This window comes from Limanda limanda, chromosome 20 (genome assembly GCF_963576545.1).
Source record: "Limanda limanda chromosome 20, fLimLim1.1, whole genome shotgun sequence".
NCBI lineage: Eukaryota > Metazoa > Chordata > Actinopteri > Pleuronectiformes > Pleuronectidae > Limanda > Limanda limanda.
In genome coordinates this window covers 13,864,101-13,884,792 of record NC_083655.1, presented here as the reverse complement: position 1 = coordinate 13,884,792, position 20,692 = coordinate 13,864,101, and the positions used below count along the sequence as shown (strand labels likewise).

Below are 20,692 nucleotides of genomic sequence, written 5' to 3'. Positions count from 1 at the left end.
TATTTAATCTCTTATTAATTAGTAGAAAAATGTGTTATTATTGTCAAATGATTCACCACCGTGAGCAGGCTAAATCCCTTCATGTCTTCCTCATAGACAAAAAACACACACCCATCTCTCCGTCCATAGTTTTTGTCTCAGCCTCACCCCTTTTTTTGTATTTAAAGTCACTTTGCCAAGATAAAGTGAACTCCTATTTAAAGTGCACAAGTGTCCGAGCTATTTTTAAAGTGACTTACCCCAAGGACGGCGTCCACTGCGAAGACCGCCAGAGGGTCGAGGACTGTCCACACTCCCTGAGCCATGATAAACTTTGACGTGAAGGAAGGGAGTGAGCCAAATATCTGTTGACAGCCCCATCTGATCAGAACCAGCAGGAACGTTAATGCGTTCAAGGTCAGGGGACCCACCACCAGCATCGCCATCTCCTCCCAGATGTGGAGCAAGGAACTCTGGTATACAAGCTGCACGGTGTGTGCGTGGAACTGGAACCTGGCGGGAGAGGAAATGGAGGCGGGTGATGTGCATATGCGTAGCCTGTGTGCACCAGTGTTGTATATTTGCGTTTGTGATGCTTTGCAGCTCAAGGGCAACTGGTTCCAGTAATTCCCACACAATGTTACATTGTTTGTGCTTGATTCAATCATATTTAATTAGTCTGATGACAATGAACATTAAAACTGGCTGTTTTACTAGTCTCTGCTGCCTTATTGATTACATGGTTACATGTAATATGTATTAAAAGCTCATTTCATTAGCTTTATAATCTGTAGACATATTAATTCAAGTAAAAAACATAAATAAAGGAACAGAATCCAACTGACAGACGCTACAAGTAATTGTATTAACACCTTTGCTTCTGCAGACCTGCTATTGTAAGTTAGGCTCCCCATTCACAGCAAGCCTCATGAATTTCTTAATCTTGCCATCAGTCACGAGGAGGTAAAGCCAGTGGTGGGAGAGGAAAGGTCCAGTTTTTGCTCATTAATTTCCATCTGATTTGCTCCAAGAGTCGAGCATTCCTCAGATTCTGTCCATTAATCTGACAGTAGAGGTCCATTGTTTTTTTTTTATCTCAGGCAAATCTCTTAAAGGTACTATATGTAAGAACAGGAGGTGATTTACATGCATTAATCACTTCTTTCTTTTTACAGCCAATAGACTGTAGCGTAACTTACAAAATCAGACCTCACGTCCTCGGTTGCCTGTAACGGCCTGTGGACTGATGTGCAAAGGACTTGAGATTGATTTTCCACGAGATGTGACGTTAATGCTTACTCCTGAGTGCATTGTCTGAATGTCTCTCTTACCCACAGTAGCACCAGTGGCCAGTTCCCAGCACCGCACAGACTTCAACACAGAACAAAAAATGCCTATCTCCATTGTGTCAGCGGCACAGAGAGTCAAATATTGTGTGTCCTCATTTTGTGTATATAATTATGGTTTGAGTGCAGAGATGTGTGATAGATGTAGGCTACTGCAGGTTGCTTTATATTTCATGAATGCAGATTATTGACAGCCTGGGCCCTCCAGAGAACTACAGCCAATCACAGCCATGTATTGCGTGTATTTCAGCCTAATGCAAAACCTTTTTTCTCGCAATGTTTTAGCAAGTTCAGCTTTTATAACATAGTCTATTAATAACCCGGACCCACTTGCAACCTGCGACATTTTCTTGAATGCTGGCCCAAACTCGTCCGCCTAACGGATCTACTTGTTCTGAGTACTCAATTGGAAGCAATACGTTTAAAATCGAAGACTAAACTGTTGAATTATTATTTGTATTTTTTTTCATAGATAAAAAAAAGAGCAGGTTTCAGTGGGGTCAGAGGTTGGATTATAGGGAAGAAGGAGGCTAAGAGAGACTGAGGAGAAAAAAAGAGGGTGAAATAGGAACAAGAGGTGAGGGAGGCTGACAACACACCAGCTACTCTTAAGGTCACTTGGTCTCTCTTTCTCTCTTTCTTTCCCTCTCTCCTTCTGTCTCTCCCTCTCTCTCTCCCTCTCTCTGTCACTAGGCACCACCAGCTCCGGCCACTGCATGGAGAGAGAAATGCTCGGAGGGAGAGCGGCAGCTTCGGACATGTGGAACTTGTCATCCGACGTTGACCCCCTCTGTTTTCGCGTTTTCATTTTTTTTCCACCTTCCCATCCGCCCCCTCGGTCCATCCTTTTTTTTTTCTTCCATTTGGCCGCAGAGTTTCTTTTGTCTCTCTCTCTCTCTCTCTGCCTTCCTCTATCACTTTCCATGATTTAATGTGTGATGTTTGCACCCCACATGTTATTGTAATAAAATCCTGCCCGCATGCATGTTTGCAGCCAGCTCTTTTTATAGTGATGAATTAAATCAGCACCATATGCTGTGCTGCAATGTGATTTAACAGATCTGTGGTATTTTATTGCTATTTATTATCAATGCTGTGTACCAAATAATAACAATAAATTCCTTCCAAATAGTGTAGCCTGTTGGGGCTTAAGGCCGGGTGGCGAAATCAACAAACTCCTCCAACAATGGTCTGTTAATATCGAGAGAGTCTTGTTAAACTGTTAATGGGGGGATTCCAAACCGATGATTTGGATGTATCCAGTGTGTGTGTGTTGTGTGCGTTGTGTGTGTTTGCTATCGCACACTCAGACACACTGCACATCCTCGTTCTCTCCGCCGCTCCGGCCCTCTTCACATCCCATTTCACCACTACCGTACGTGGCATGTGTGTGTGTGTGTGTGTGTGTGTGTGTGTGTGTGTGTGTGTGTGTGTCTCTGTGCGTTTGTCAGTGTGTGTGTCTCTGCGATTTGCCTATAGGCCTCTGTAATCTATGGATGAGTCCTCCACGTGCAAGGATTTATGTTAGTGGCGATGTGGCGATGCTCCAGAGGTGTCTGTATGCACAAGTCGTTCTGCTCCATGTTTGTGCATGCATTCATATGCTCCCCCTGTCCACATGCATTTGTGCGTGTGTACGTGTTTGTGTGTGTGTGTGTGTGTGTGTGTGTGTGCGTGCAGGGCGATATCAAAGGAAGCAAACTCACTTGTTGACAGGAACTGCTATGGCCTGGAGGTAGAGCCACTGGCTGCAGTAATGCAGGTAGAGCCTCACAAACCACATCAAAGCCATCAGCAGCATAATGAGGCTGAGCTTCCGAACAGAGCCGCGCCAGCTCGTACGCGGCTGCTGTTGCCCCGGCAACGGCAGGCCCAGGTCAGACGACAGCATGTGCAGGGCCAGGCGGGCTCGTTCGGACAGGCGGGGGGGGCGGGAGACAGGTCCCGTCACTGGTGATCTGTTTTGGGGACGCATCGTGATTGACAACCTGAAGCTTAACTTAATGTTTTGCTTCCTTATAATATTAACAATATAACTCAAATGGAATACCTGACACATCAAACCATCACACAGGATGATTAAATAGCTCCTGTTCATGGGCGACAGCATCAGAAATGATTATTTGAATAAAAAACATTTGCATTGAATTGCTGCCCTTGATCTCCCGGACATAAATTTTGGGGGATTTACAGAGCAAATCTTTGCATCGCGTAAAATATTCAAATGAATTTTTACCATCATCAGAGCCACATTAAAGGTAGGGAAATCTAGCATTAAAACTGGCACACATGCACACAAATGTACTACACACACACACACACACACACACACACACAGATAGGAATCCCTTCCAGCAGTGCTCGGCTTCCCCCAGCACCTCTGCCTCCTCTGTGCCGCCCTTTGTCAGGCCTGCTCAACTATTCCCTTTCATATGGAGGGTACAGATGGAGCAGAGGAGGAGAGGAGAGTAAAAGGAAAGAAATTACAATATCCAAAAATTCTCATACCACACACATGACTGTATTGTGCAGTGAAACGTGTGAAGTAAATGCATGTGTACACTTGCAATGTGCATGGCCCGACATAGATGCATGATATAGTTTACACATGTCAACAAAGGCTGACACCGCTGACCCCTATCCTCTGGCTGACAGTAATTAGACCAAGGCTAAAATAGGTGTGTACAGTAGAGATATGGTGCGAATCACAGAGTGGGACTTCAGGCCTTTGCCTGTGGACATCCCTGTGTCTTACCACTGTGTCCCAGAACAAAGTTGGAATTCACTTTGTAGTGTGTATCTAGGGAAAATCACACACTGCCTAAAGACAGAAACAGAAGAGAGAAAAAAATCAGTTGTATTGCTTTCTCCTCCTCTCTACAAATAATTAGGGCTAGACTTACATCAAAATGCAGCGTTGTGTTTTTTTTGTGTTTTTTTCTCCTGTACTGCTTGTATGGCTGCTGAAATACAAACAGTCCCACAGTTGCATTTAAAACAAAACAAAAAGAGATAATCTTTGCTCTCCCTGTGAGGTGGGCAAAATCTCTGAAGTGTTCAATTATTTGAAGTTGTCAAGTTGTTTTATTGCGTGCACATGGCACTGTAGGGTGTAGCGAGTGTAGCATGTGGGAGAACTCGAAGGATTCATCCTGAGTTCAGACAGTCAACTCGGACTGATACACATTCATAGCTTGGCTGAAATACACTCAGGCAGAGGGAGATCAAGATCTGTGATGAGAAGTCTTACTGGTCAGTTGTGTGGTTGAGATTTTAATAGCGAAGCTTGTTTTTCACTGCATATGTTCTCAATATATTCTGCATGAGGTCAGTAATCTAATAATAAGAGTAACTTTGCATCTGTTGATTCTTAATCTCACATTAAATTGTCTTATTTATCATATTTAAACCTACTATTCAATAAATTTCATAAAACAGCAGAATGTGATAACAACACTGTTAATCAACAGCACTGCTAATAAAGGTATATTATATCTGCCATATATGACAATGGTTCCTAAACTAGGGATTGATGATCTCTTTATATTTCTATGGATCAATACTATTTTAAAACTAAAATTACAGATAGCATATTTTAGCAATTACAACATTAAAAAAGATAAATAAATATTAATATCAACCTAGTTTTCTTTGTCCCTACATGACCCCTGAGGTTAATATCACTGTTTAGTCAAAGCATTATGAGGACGACATTTTTTAATATATCATAAATATATTAATGAGTGTACAATAGATATAAATAATGCAGAAATAAATAATCAAATACATGATTAAATAGTTTTTCAGTGAACATTTTATGTCTGTATTCCTACATTTATTTATCTATTTCTACATTCATTCATTAATTTATAGATTTGTACTATGGAATGGAATATGTAATGGTTCATCAGGTGCATTGGTTTGTTTCACAGAATAGTTTTGGGTAATAGTGAAATGAATGAACTAAAGTAGTCAACTAAACTAAGCTTTTATTTATTTATGTCTTTCAGTCTCCACATGCCTTTTGGTTAATCCAAGCCGGATTGGTTTTGGCAGCGTGATCTTTGGATCTACTGCTCCTGTATATATGTGTATTTACTATTTATTTACACTTCTTTGTACTGCTTCATATATCACCAGTTCCAGAAGGTTAATTAATCGGACCATAGAATATATCACAACATGTTGTTGTGTCCTGACTGTCTTGCACTGCTTTTTTGGGGGGAAACCTGCCAGATAGCACTTTAGTTACTTTACAAAAAAACCTTTTAATGCGTTTTTTGAAAAAGGATATAGTTCCAGTGTCAAGTGTGTTTGAGCGATGATCATGTACAAACGTCCTTCTGCTTCTCTGTTATGATTGTGACCAAGGTACGTCCGTTCTGTTCCAAGCTTCATCACGACTTGATTCATTGTGTGATAAAAAACTGCTGCCCACATGTCTGCAAAAGTGGAATTACAGAGTAGGCAGAAAGCTTGCAGTGTGTCGCAGACGCAGGCAAGATGCTGCCCTGTCAAGTGGCATTAAGAGAAAACAGCAAATGCAACCTGATGCCCATCTCTCATGTAATGAAGATATTGATGATGCATGAAAGAGGAATATTTTTAGATTTCTTCATGTTGGTGGCCTCTTCCGAAGTAACATGATGTGAAATCTGTTATCGCCACTGATTTGATTTCATTATGGCACCTCCGATTAAAAAGGTACAGCGCAGGAAAGGAGAGGGGAAGGCAGGGGGTGGAGGTGTGGGCTCTTTATCTTGCAGGAAAGGAGGATATTTCATTCCAATATCACAGCTCGTCTCAGCCTCGACTGATAGCATGTGGCATAGCGGCCTGGAGATTAAACCAACCATTTCAACGGGCATGCATTGGCACATAATGCTGTATTTTAACTGGAGTTTATGTGATTTTTGTGAAAATCCAGGCCAGAAGCCGCTTCCTCATTATCCCAGTTGTGATATGTTTGTTGCTCATTCCCATGTCATCAAAGCACATTGCAAAAGGACTCATCATCCTCTCTAAACCTTTCCCGACCGTGCCAAGGCCTATAAATCAGATTTAACTTGCGTGTATCTGTCAGCCATTGGAGCAAGAACCATCATCCTGGACTGGTTTCCCCCTTACTGTTTCCCTGTGTGTCTTACGCCATGACAAACAAATACTGCGCCGTTAAAAATAGCACCAAGTGAACAGCAAGTACAGATCAGTATTAAACCTTTAAGATGGCATGGGTAATGAGAGATGCAGGGGGGCCGGGGGAGGGGGGGGGACGGGTACTGTGGGGTGTTACATTTTAAATAGCAGATTTAGTGTGAGAAGGCTCCGGGGCCGAGGAGAGTGAAGGTAACTCTTTGAATCCCTCCACACAGCCCTAATGGCTTAAACCCTCCAGTCTGAGGCCACTTTAAGTATTGGACTTATCCCTTTTTATTTAGGGGATTATTTTCTGTCACTTTCTTATTTGGGCCACCGGCATTGTTTATAAATGTAACGAAAAACCACACATCGTTTCCCTCACATAGTCGAAGAATGGTTTGCTGTTGGGGAAATAGAGAAAGAATAGACTAGAAGAAAAAAACCTACAGTGTGAAAATAGACTTAAAAGATTGACAGATAACATGATTGTTTCTTTCGTGGCCCAGATGCACGAGCGTTGTAGTGATTACGCAAGTTTTGATTATCTCAGGTGTCGAGAGATGGAGGTGAAGATACTGCAGCTTTGTTTACACGTCATTTTTTTGGAAGGAGTGCTGATAGTGTGTTTGTTTTGGATTTGTCATCTATCTTCTGCAGGTTGTGCAGCCATTTCCTGTCTGAGGTGTTATTAAGTCAAGTCGAGGCACTTTTGGTGAAACATTGTAACTTGTAAAGAAATATGCACGTGAACACTTAAAACTATTACTCATGATCTAAGAACAACTTAGGAATTGTAATGCTAATTTTAAAAAAAGAAAGAAAAAGATTAGAAGTTTTAGTGTGATATGAAATACCTACACTGACAGAAACCATCCTTAAGTCCAAAGTTTGTGGTCTTAGTTTGGCCCATCCATTAACATGGAGGAGGCCGGATTTATGACCTGTACTGCATCCATGCATCAAGGGAGCTGTCATGTTGTTCTCCCTTGTATTGTCCATCAAACCAAACCCAATAACAAACATCAGGAGAAAAACAGCTAGCTCTCAAACCAAAGCTTTTCTGTTTCTGTAGTGTGCAGGATGTCTTGGATGATGCCATTCATGATTCATACATTCATTAAAGTAATTTAATCACAGATGAGATTCTGCATGAGATTTGAGATTAATTGAATATGACCATGGAGGTTTATGTTGATATAAAAGGAAGAATACCACAATTATAATGACATATGCACTTGACCTCAAGGGTCAGTCTAAAGCAAGTTATATTTGGTCCTGTAAAGCACTTTGTGAGGAAGCAATGAGATGCTCCACATGAATCCAGTGCACTGACGCATGAACACACACATGTTCACGTGCACAGAGCCAATGACCTTTACAGACCTGCTCACAATTACCGAATCCAGCATTCTACCATTACCATTGTGTAGAGTCGTTGCTATGAATATTTGTGTGCTTAGATAACGTCCAGTGCTGTGATTGCTTGTGTGTATGCATTTCCATACATTACAGACACAGAATACAAGTTTTCTACAAGTCATAACTCTAGGTTGCAGAGTGAACACCAATCCAGATATACAAGTACCGATGGTTTCCATTCCCATGATACAAACGTTTAGCTTTAACTGCCTATTATTTGCATTCATGCAGCAGCACCTCTGAAATGACTTTGCACAGGTGAGAGAGAAATAAGGCAGGAAAACATCTCATAGTGGAAAATTCAGAGAAACCTGCTCCACAAAAAGTATGAAATGATAATCATTGATCATCCCGCTGGTCAACAGGTTGAACAGAGCAGTGCTTGTGGCCTGCTTTTAGAAAATGTTCTAAATCCAACTGAAATCTTTTCTCCAAAATGTCATCATTGTGCGCTAACTTTTACTCTCACTCTTGTTTCTTTTCTAAATCTTAGTTGTTCCAAGAGCAATTACTTCACCGTTGGAGGGCTTTATAGGCCCCGTTGTTTACGGAGAGACCCTGGCAAAGCAAGAATACACATAAACTTGAGTTTCATTGACAGTATGGGAGTACGGTGGCAGGTATTTGGGGTGTAGTTAAAAGAGAATTATGGAAGTGTGACTCAGCTACAAAAAGCGAGAGTCCATCACCATGTAATTAAAATAGTATAACGATGCACGGCCAAATTATCAGAATTATTTGCTGACAGGGACGTGGAGGAGAGCAGAATCAGAGGCGGTGGGGAAAAAAAACTATGTTCCACTTAATTAGGAATCCATGCTTGACTAATAGTTGGCTGCTGGTTTTTACAATGCGAGAGAGGTTCTCACGTACAGGCAAGCACAGGGCGGAAAAGGCCACAAGTGCTCTCTGTTGTTGATCAGCTCGCAGTGCCTGTATACAATGGTTGCGTAGAGTCTCAAACTGAGAGAAGTGGATTAATGTCAATACATAAAAGATTTAAGGAAAGAGGAAGGTGCAGATTGGCAAGAAACATGAATCATGACAAATGGTACATGAGAGTCGGACATGGGGCTAATGCAGAGCCTGTTCTTAACCTGCTGCTGCAGAAAGAGTTGTTCACCTCTTTATTCAAAGATCTGTGAAGATAATCTCAGTCTGCAGAACTGGAGAACAACATCTCAACATGTTCTTGCCATGATAGACCACAGGATCTAAATGTTGATGAGTCCTACCTCATAGCTGGTCACCTGTTTATTCAGATTTGAAACGATCCTGTGTCCAAATCGCATCAAATTCTAAACTGCACTTCTTTAGGCCCTTAACAATACACATGCCAAATGTGAAAAGTTGAACGGTTCTCAAGATAAGCAGGCCACAGACAGACAGACACACAGACAGATGTTTGTGGAGTTATTAGACAGATTAGATAAGATGAATGGAGGCTGGACCATCAAACTGATCAGTTACCATTTCTTTAACACCGCTACCATAGACTAAAAATAATACATGCCCCCCTGCTGTGTACAAACTATAATGTGCCATTCCTTGTTTTTCTTTCTGTTTCCAAGTTCAACTAATCACCTGCTGATGGGGACTTTACATTGACTGCACCAAGGTGAGAATGTTATAGATTTTCTAATCAGATCCTCAGCAAGTGACAAAGTCGACTTATCCCTTTAACACACTATAAACACATGAACAATTCCAAGTGTGGTGCAACAAGCCCTGCCCCTGTCTATTTTAACAAGCAGAAAAGGTTATCACTTAACTGCATTACTACACTATGACAAGATCATTTTCATAGTGATGTGGCTATTTCTCCAATTTATATCCTTGTTTCACTGGCAGGCCTCTGAAGCTACCGGCCAAAGCACCATTCCAGAACAATAATTCGATGAGCAACAGTCCAGCATTGCACCGGCCAAACAAATCCCTCCTGCAATAAAATATAAATAGATAAATAAATACAAGTTTTGGCCTCCTCGCACACCTTGGAATAGTTTGCCTGCATATATGAGGTAGCCGTTTCACTGCCGTGCAACATGTGGTGTTTTTTATGGAGAGCCTGACTGAGCACAAGAGGGGATTAAAACATGGAAATGGCAGGTCCCTTGGTGCACCATAAACCAGGGTGGAAACATTTCAAATGCACATGCACCTGGGATCAGCAAACACACAGGGACTTCCCAGGCACTCGTTTCTCCAACCACCATAGGTCTTTACAGAAGAGAACAGGTTGTTTTTCTACTCTATAAAGTTTATTTTCAGGGAATTAAGGAAAACACACACACAATATGGTGCAAGTAAACTTGTAATGTAACTTGAAATGTATCAATTCATCAATTTGGGTGAGGCGTAGAGGGAGGAGAGCTGCAGAGGCTGAGCATGGGCCTCCCGAGAGTTGCATCAGTATTTAAATGGATTTCACTTCTCTGACCTTGCCTCATTACTGCAGGACATTGTCACCAGAGAGATAGAGACGCAGGGAGAATGAGGCGGGGATGGAAAGAGAAAGATGGAGGGAAATTAAACGCAGAGAAAGTGCGATAAGACAGAATTAACAGGAGGGAGGAGAGGGAGTAATTATGAGCCAAAGAGACGAGCTATAGAGAGCAATTAAGAGAGTGCTGGACATAAAATAAAAGCAGCAAGGTACAAAAACTTTTTTCTGTGCAGAGAACAACTGGAATCTTTCTCTTTTTCTCTACTGCCAGTCAGTGCAGAATAAAATGGGCCTGAAACAGGAAGAACCATCCTCTGACAAGCAATAACATATTCTGAATGCTGCAGTCAGTTCAAATTCTTCCATGACATTGCTTTCCTGTATTCCTAGTGTATAACAACTCCCGTTACCGATTTAAACTTTCATCAACAACAGTGTTTGAGGCCCTGGAAGTTGTATCACAACAACCTAAATAACCATGTAAGTCACTTGTCCTGGATATTATAAGAGGCAGGAATATTAGATGATTGTTGTCATAATAACAATGGACCCACAATATGTTCGATATCATTTAATATCATATATTGTTAGAGTAAAGTGTGCCTAGCTGTCAAACTGCAGGTCTAAATCGCCACCAAATTATTTTGATTATTTATCGGACGGACACAGACATTTACGAGAGCTGTCAGTCTATATGGTAACAGTCATTTAATCACTTCCTCTTTAGCAATTACTCTTCAAAGTAACAGCATGTTTCTTTTGTGACTGCAATGTTTCATATCACACTAAATTACAGAGCCGTTATTTTGAAGTGTTGTAAACTTATCAGCAGTAAATCATTCAAAGGTATATATAAACCACAGACACTAACAGTAATGACGCAAATTCAGTTTCATTTTGGGAAAAACATTGACTATAAAATCCTCAAACTTCACTCTGCACCAAAGAGTGTTTACAAAGAGCTCTTCACACAGCGTCCAGCACACAAACAATAAAAAAGTGACAGTATATTGCAGAATTGTTTGAGGAGGAATATCATAAATCACAAGGAATAATTCTAAATTCGCTCCAGAGCATTAACACAGGACAAGAGAACAGACACTGCAGCCTGTCACAGTTTGGATATGTTTACAACTCCTTCCTGTTGAAATAAGCACATCCTTTGGGTTACCTTCGTTGTCATGGCTACAGTCATAAAAATGCACTGGGGATCACATCAAAGTCATGTACACACAAACACTACACCGCGCATCAGATCGTGATTACATCGACATCTACATCTCGTCGGTAGTATTATTAGAGCCGTCTGTCAGGGATGTTTTCCTAAAAGTTCCTATTTATTTGCACAGGGCACGGTGCATTAGTGGATGTTTGTACTACAGTGCATTAGCTAATATGGATCTGCATGTAAAGAGCGACTTTTGAATTCTCAGGCAGTTGTTTGTTGACTTTTGTCGTCTTTTTTCAGATGTTTATGTCACAGTGATTACGGATGAAAAAAGAGGAGCGAGAGGGAAGCGGCACCTCTGGCCTCACACACACACACACACACACACACACACACACACACACACACACACACACACACACACACACACACACACACACACACACACACACACACACACACACACACACACACACACACACACACACACACACACACACAATCTCTCGTGCACGGATACGTTATATGTTCTCACACATAGTTCCTGTTCGTTTTTTTTTCCCCCTCCTGGATCTGAACCTCCCCTCTCTAACGACACATTGGGGTGGGAAAGACATTAATTTGACCCGGACCACCAATGGGACCGCAGTCAGCTCTGACTGACACCCACATCACCGCAGATTAACCAGTCATATTGCAACGTTAGCATGTCAGGGAGCTGACAGCTCTGATTTCCATAAAGGAAGCAACACGTTGATTGTGCATGTGTGTGTGTCTGTGTGTGTGTGTGTGTGTGTGTGTGTGTGTGTGTGAGATCCAAAGTGACCTGCGTCTGGCCGCACAAAACCCTAACATGTGCACTCGGTTGCGGTAGCCAGGGGCCTCTCTTTCACACATGCACGCACTGACGCATGCACGCATGTAGACACATTCCTTCTCCCTCCAAACAGGAAGAGAGCCCTGGAAGGCGCTGGAGACCACGGGGTGACCAGCGCTGCCATCTCCACCCACCTCTCCTACCAGCATTACATCAGAATTGATTGACCCTTGCTCTGAGTTGTGATTCGGAGCCGCAGCGTGCAGGGGATTGACAGCCTGGAACTAGCTGTTATTTCAGGTGCTTTTCTCTCCCTCTCTCTCTCTCTCTCTCTCTCTCTCTCTCTCTCTCTCTCTCTCTCTCTCTCCCTCTCTCTCTCTCTCTGTCTTTTCTTTTCTGCAGGGCCGATCTCTCTTTCTCTCCCCGACAGTTAATGGTTCCTCTTTAGCAGAGGAACGACACTGCGGGGGGTGCGCGGTATCAATGCATTATCCAGATGATCCTGTGCAATTAGCAGCGTATAGACCGGTGCAGATGAGCAGCCTTGAACGCTACAACTGTACATTCTCCTGCTAATCTCACTTGAGCATGTACACAGACAGAAACAGATGGAGGGCACAGAGAGAGAGAGGAGAGACACAGAGGCACACAGTGGGTGAATGCTCTGATAGGCTTGGCTGGGGGAAATGGGTGCAGAGGAACGTTGGTCCCCAACGAGGCGAGCTAACTGGGGGAAATTAGGTCAGTGTGTTCCCACTGACTCCGCAGCAAGAACAGGCTGTGCGCGTGTCTGTGTGTTTGTGTGTGTCTGTGTGTGTATGTGTGTTTTGCCGGTGCATCTCCACTGCCACACTGCACCACTACATCAACATACTGTGCGTGTCTGTGCTTGTTTGTGTTTGTCTACAATGCTTCCATGTCCATGTTCGGGCCTGATTTCAATAGAGGTGATAATACTTTCCACCTACAGCTTTAAACCGGACTCAGGAGTCGTGCTGTTTGTTTTGACACATCACTCGCCTCATCACTAGGATGTAACTAATCCTATATCACATCATAATCAATAACAAAGTCGCTCTGCATGTGAAACAAATGAGTAAAAGGTTAACTGACGTGAATCCCCACATGGCCCGACCAGTCTTCAGGAGTAAAAGCTTCAGGGACCGATGGAGTCGACTCGGCCTCCTGAGGACGATCAGGATACACTCTTCTTCTTATTCTCCCCCCCCCCCCTACAAGGCTTTGTCTTAACTCTGTCTCTCCCTCTCCCGCTCCAGTCATGTCTCCCGACCAGGACAAGTCAAACATAGTATAATTGATATGAGATTTAGGGGGTATATTTCGATGTAATTAGAATCTTGATAATTGCACTAATTAGGTCTAATTGCCGTGTGAGAATGACTTTGATTAAAACAGTTTTTCTCTCTTCAAAATCAGACGAGGAGAAGATACTTAGGTGACATTGATGGGACGACGCGCCGAGGCTGATTGACGAGGATCGAGGATGCACGGAAATCACAGGAAGTATGTGGCACAGCGCACGTGACGAGCTGATCTTTGGAAAAAATAATTCTCTCTGTGATAAATGCGTAAATGCAAGTTAGTAACAGTAACTTATCGCCGCGTTCAGTGCGGAGCGCGGTTAAAGTCCCGTCTTTAGTGTAAAATTAATTCAGTTTGAGCGTGTTTACCTTTGCTCGAAGTTGCCACGCGATTCCGAAAGCATTTAATTGGCCCTACCGAATTACAACAGCCGTATTGAATCAGGTGCTTTGATTTTAGCTCGGCGCTGCTCTGTGAGAAAAAAAAATAAAAAGGTGGTTAAGATTACATAGACATCAAATAAGCTGGAAGGTCGGCGAGAGACTTTCATGCGTGTTCAAACAGACGGCAGCAGCATTGGACCTCTGTGAGAAAAAAAAAAAACAGAGCGAGAGAAAAACAAGAAGAAGGAGAAGAATCATTCCTGGCGTGTGTTTTCATGATCTTTTTTAATTTACAGAAAATGTACTCGCAGTTGTCAATACTTGCAGTTAAAGGTATGTTAGGTTTTAAATTTTAATATGGTTTGCAGTTATTATGACACCATACATACCAGGTGCTACGTTCTTTTAGATCTTCTGAGGTTGTGGATGAAAAAGTTCAAAAGGAAACATATAAGTAAACATACAAATTACAAAAAATCACGGTCATGAACGGAGGTTATCTTTGGCCCTTTCAAAAATAATTTATAAAAAAACACTTTATAAATAAAAATGCAGTTATAATCAAAATATAACCCTGAACACGCTGTAGTATTTTCAGAAAGATGGACTTTTATTTACCAACTGTTGTAAAATGGAAGGTTTTACATGACTTTGCATTGTGCAAACTGTTGAGTGATATCTTCATTAGATGCATTCATGCAGAGGGTCTATTGATATTGGCCCTGCCTCAAACAATACCATCATCTATATATAGTTGTCAAATCCCACCTGCTGCCACAGCCTGAAATGTAAATATTACATGTGTGTTCTGTACTCAACCTGACATTTATACATCTCATAACCTCCGCAACACCTCTCCAATACATTCCTGTGCATTTATTTGACAGGGTGAGTAAAGTGCCCTCGAAGGTGAACGTGCAGGAGATGAAGCTTTTGCACGAGTCTCTCACAATCCCCAACAAATTCTCCCTGCTCCTGAGCGCTTGCTCAATAATGCACGAGCATCTGATTTGCACGTTTGTGTCGGAGCGCCCGGGAAAAACCTCAATGAGCTCAGTCTCCGGTGGCTCAATAGATGGCAGTAATATCCCCCAATCGCTGCAGTATGAATAGTCATCCCACAGACACACACACATACAGTGAAGCACGTGCACAGATGCAACACAAGCACAAAGAGAGCTCTAAAAATACCACAAGAGCCCAGAAGGAAGTCACACACACACAACAGTGGGCGAGATGGGTGAGGGTCTTAATTGTTGAAGCCAAACCCCGGCACCTTATCTCTCTAATGATTCCTCTCTCCGATTAGGTGAGGGCATAAAAGCATTTAGCCTTCAGCTCGGAGATGCTGTAACGTGTGTGCTTATACGGATGAAGTCAGTAGCAGAGGCTCTGACTCCGAGGTATCCTCACAACCTAAAACTGACAGAAATTACTCGTCTCACTGAACCCGGTGACTGCTCAGAAGTAAAAAAAAAATAAAAAAATAAAAAGCAGCAGTATGAATAATCGTGAAAACCATTTAATTGTGTCCCTTTTGTGCGCAGCCTGCATGGGGCTCTGTGTTCATTCTCTTTTTTTTTTTTGTATTCCTCTTCCCCTTCCCTCCAGATAGTCCCTCTGTCGTCAGTTATTGGCGGGATACGCTGGTAATCATTTGAATTCCCCAAGTATGTTCAGAAGATGTCAGGGAGTAGTCTCTGATCTTGTTTAATATGTGACCAGCAGCTATAAATTACCAACTCCCAGAAATGAGGAAACATGGGTTCTTTTCAAGTCTCCGGGGAGCGCTCTCTCTCTCCTTCTCTCTCTCTCTCTCTCTCTCTCTCTCTCTCTCTCTCTCTCTCTCTCTCTCTCTCTCTCTCTCTCTCTCTCTCTCTCTCTCTCTCTCTCTCTCTCCCACACACACACACACACCACCCTCTCCCTGTGTAGTATGTGTGTGTGTGGCCAGTCCCCTCCTCCTTAATTTAGTTGACTTCCAAATAAAAACAAACCTGTGAATTTCTTCTCTTTTTTTTGTTGAAATAAGCAATTTTGCTCTCAGCCTATTTTATTTCCATGCTCCATACGGGGTAGACACACATACTGTTGCTTTTTTTAAGCTTTTAACAAATTTGAGCCAACGTGTATAGAATTCTCTGTTTATATTTCATACGTCCCTGTTTTCTTATTAAAATAAAATGCTGTGAGCCACGATGAAAAGGGGGGAAAAGAAAAAATTAACAAACTCACTTCCTTTTTGAGTTTTGTTGTGCAGAGAAAGAAACAACTGAAACATAAGGTTACAGCATGAGTTTAGTTTGGCGTCAAATTCAATATTGTGACAAAACAAATGCGTTTGAATATGATTTAATAGAATAATGTCCTTTTTAGAACTACAAAATGAAATTAAAATTCCCTTTTAATGAATGTGTTATAAACATTTAAGTCCATATTAATACAAATGCAGATCAAGTGGCTAAACTGGAGAGTAACTTTTTTAAATTATCGAAGAATTATGGACTAAAGAATTTATTGACTTTCCTACAAATTGTGACTTTGTTTGACTTAACTTTTCACTTTAGACAAGGCCAAGAGGCTTTTCCGACTTTGCCTGGGACTTTTTAGGCTAACATATAAACTCTATAAGTTTAAACCTCGAGCTGAATCAATCCAGATTCCCCTTGGACGCTGTGCGACGGGTGCATCTCTATCTGTTGGTGACGTGTTCTACGCACATTGTGTTGTCAGCGTCTGTCTGGCTGATGCCATGCACATCACTGTCTGAGAGGCACAGTAACCAGTTGTCGCCCATGTTTCTGTTTTTTTCCTCGTGTTCCGGAGGTTGCCAGGCTGAGGCGGGATAATGAGTGGTGAGACTTACTGTAGGGAGAATGTATACTCCTCCATCTCCTCCGTGGAGAGGTTCTCCACCGAATGCCGCATCCTCTGTTTGCCTGCCTGCCGAGGCGGCGCGCTGCCGCTGCTCACGCTGGGGCCGCAGCTATTTGTCTTCTTGATTGGCTTCTTCTGTGAAGGGCAGAAAAATCGGGGGGGGGAAACACATGCGGATGTCATTTGTAATCAAAGCAGGAAACGGGCCTCGGAATTTATCTTGGGGGATGCACACGGTGACAGTGACAGTGTGCGTGGCACTTTGGAGCCGCTCCTATATCTCAGCCGCGCCTCAATTGACACGAGACAAGGATGACGGCGGAATCACATACGGCACGCCATCATTCAAGCTGAGTTCATTTGGGAAATGTGTGTACAGTGACGGTGGCGTTAAATATGTGATATTTGAGCAGCTGGCACTGTTTTCCCCCCCCCCACACAAGTCGTTTACTGTCATCGTTATAAACACAGTCGAATGGAGTTAGGAAGTGGGGTTTTAAATATTTCACCAAGGTACTTGGGAGCAGATATTATTTGTTAAGCCGCCAACATGTTAACTGCTTGCTTTCCCTGGCCCTGTCAGTCCCGCCTGTGTTGCCCTTGGGTGGGCTTAGTGCCTTCCTGCTTGAAGTTGTGAAATACTCACTGATGTATGTTAATGAGATCCACAGTTGGAATAAGCAACCTCTCTCTTTCTTCCAACCCTGTCTCACTCTGACTCTAATTCTCTCATTTAGTTTTTTTCTTCTTCATCTTTTCCTCTCCTCCTCCTCCTCCTCTCTCTCTCTCTCTCCTCTCTCGGAGATAAACTAGGCCTCAGAAGTAGTAAATGGGCAGGGCTCCATAAAGGCTCCATCAGTTTTCATAGCGCAATCTTTGCCAAAGCAAGCTTGGATTCCAGAGTGATGATCACAATAAAAAGGTGGAAAGGAAAGGGGAGAGAAGGCAGGAGAGAAAAAATGCCCGAGATATATAAACCGCAAAGTTCTCCGGTGTCTCCCCACAATAAATTTAATGCAATACCTTAAGAACAGATTCTGTATATAGCTGGATTCCTGCCCTGTGGGCAAAGTGGTCGCCTGGAGAAAATTCATTTTAATTAGGCCTGCACTGCAGGTTGAAGGGTTGAAATCTGATCCCTAGCACTCCCAGGCTGGGGCAGGTTGGAGATCACACCACTTAATCATTAGACAACTGGGTTCCACGCCACGACATTTGACAGATTTAGCAAGGTTTAAAAGATAGGGCCACGAGGAGAGAAAAAAAACCACGGTCTACAGGGGCTGCAGAGAAATAAAAGCTCATATCAACAAACTCATTTATTTAACAGGACATCGCTGATTAATGGCGGTCTGAAGAGCCTCGTACATCAGTAGTAGGAGGTTAGTGAGAATAAAGACTTGGAGGGACGGAGTGTGTGTGTGTGTGTCTGTGTGTGTGTGTGTGTGTAAGATTTGCTGCTGCTGGTAACCACACCACAACAAAAGGCCAGAGAGGAAAGGACAAAGGCAGGGGCAGGCGAGGAGGCAGCGATATGTCAGATCTGCACAGCGAGTCATTCTGCACTAACTACTTCAAAGTACGGCAGGTAACATGTAGGCTTTGATTAATTTAGCTTAAGTCGTCTGTAGCACAGGAAGAGGCGTGTTCAGAGTGACTTAAGAGAGAGAGGGGCCTGCTGGCATCGCGGATTTCATAGAATTTGAGCTGCTTTGGCTTGACAAGCACATCAAAACGGGCTTTGAAGGCCTGAAAAGTACCTGTTAGTGTGAAATGTATTTTGACAAATCTTAGATAATAAGCCAGGGAGGTGTGCGCGCAGGGCGGTGGGGGGGCTCCAGAGGGGAAGAGGGAAAAGGGTGAAAGCGATCTTTCGAGGGGCGGGAGCACTTCCCCTTAAATCACAGTGTTACCTTGTAGTGGATTCCGCCCTCTGCTCTCGCCCTGCCGCACGGATCCCCCTTCTCTCCTGTGGTCCCAGAAATGGCTCCGGATGAGGAATTCTTCCCTGCGCCCCCCCAAAAATTACAAAACAAACGAGAAGTGATAAACAGCGAGTGTGCACGAAGACAGAAAGGTTTGTGTTTGTTTTCATTCACAATCCACATCTGGTAATTATGAAGAGGATCAGGAGGGGTTGAGTAATATTTGTATTCAAACATCTGAGCTCGTGTGCAGTCGATAAAATAAAGGATAAAACCACAATAACCATAAATACCTATAAATAACCATAAATGCATTGATGGAAATAAATTTTGAAAAATATGAACATAACATAATTAGTTTGAATAATATACTTACACTTAATTTAGCAAAATATAAAAAAACTAAAAATAAAGGTTTAAAATAGCAGAATAAAATCTTCAAATCATGTTGTGTACTAAGACAGCAAATATTCTTGCATGTGTCTGTTCTTCTATGAAACAGATATTGACGATGAATCCGGAAACTTGCAAAAAATATTAAGGATTTTAATAAAAATCTGGTTTTACTTTGTCCAAAAGGGGTAGTAGTGTAAACGTATGGATCCCCCACTGTACACTCAGAGGTGAACCTTCCCAGCCTCATCCCTTTAATGTACGCAATTTGAAATGAATAAAATACAAAAGAAATTAAATCTGGTTGTCATACATTTACCCATTCTTCTCTGCTTTGGAAAATTACTTTTGAAGTGTTTTTTTGTTTAATCCTCACCCTATTTTTCTTCCCCCACCCCCCTCTATCTGTCTCACTTTTTTCTTATTTTGCTGTAATTTTAATGGTAGGCGGCCAGATGTGTGTCTCATGCTTGACGAGTCAGAGATCTGCATTATTTAGCATATTAACATACGCAGAATTTAAAAAAGGGGTTCCTGCGTCGCCTGGAGGTTGTAATTAAGTAAACCTTAGCTTGATACATGTGAAAATCTCACTGTGAGAAACTTTGTTTCCCCCTGTGGAACAAGTCACATCTATATAATACATATGGAAACCTCTGCGATGATATAATTCATCCCCTTGCTCTGGGATTTAATTTATTAGCAATAATAATTTCAACATCCTCAACGCAGAAATCTCTTTGACAGCTGAAATCTTCTTGAATGACAGAAGCCTGCTCACTAAATCAGATTTTATTCTGACACTGATATAGTTTTTAATTACTACCACATTGCTCATAAACATGTACAATATTGTGTTTTTTTCTATTTACAATATACAATTTTTTTTATTATTCCTTCTTTTTCTCATAGTAATTTCAGGGCAGAAATAATTTGCATGTCATTGTTAAGATTCCAATAATTATTGTGTATCAAGTGGACTGTAAACATAGCTTCTGTTTAATAAATAATTTAAAGTGCTTAACAAAACAGGATCCTTTCAGTTCCTCCTGAAATAAAATGTATCGGACTCTAAGCACCGAACTTTTAAAATAATACAAAATCACTTTTTTCATTCAAGTTGAAGAGCACTGTTTTATTAGTTTATTGCTTAAATTCGTAGAGTTAAAGTGCACTTGAGCGAATATTACATTACAAAGTTGACGTGTGCTTCTTTGCAGACAGTCAGAGCAAAACAGCCCTTTGCCAGCTGCACACACACAACACACACACACACACACGCACGCACACGCACACGCACACGCACACACACACACACACACACACACACACACACACACACACACACACACACACACACACACACACACACACACACACACACACACACACACACCTCAGCTTCTATTAGCAACAACAACTCACAGACTCGGACCACCATGGATTAGAAAGCTTTCTTAGACTGTACCGGCACACA

The 20,692-nt window shown here is 42.2% G+C and overlaps 1 protein-coding gene across 1 annotated transcript in view; it reads right to left on the bottom strand.

Moving 5' to 3' along the window:
- Positions 1-20,692, bottom strand: part of ofcc1 (orofacial cleft 1 candidate 1) — an 86,404-nt gene that overhangs the window by 35,510 nt on the left and 30,202 nt on the right. Inside the window, exons 15-18 of the mRNA XM_061094311.1 lie at positions 18,811-18,905; positions 16,887-17,032; positions 3,032-3,283; positions 240-492 (exon numbers count right to left, since the gene is read on the bottom strand). Coding sequence (XP_060950294.1) covers positions 240-492; positions 3,032-3,283; positions 16,887-17,032; positions 18,811-18,905 — 746 coding nt within the window. The remainder of the gene's footprint in view (positions 1-239; positions 493-3,031; positions 3,284-16,886; positions 17,033-18,810; positions 18,906-20,692) is intronic.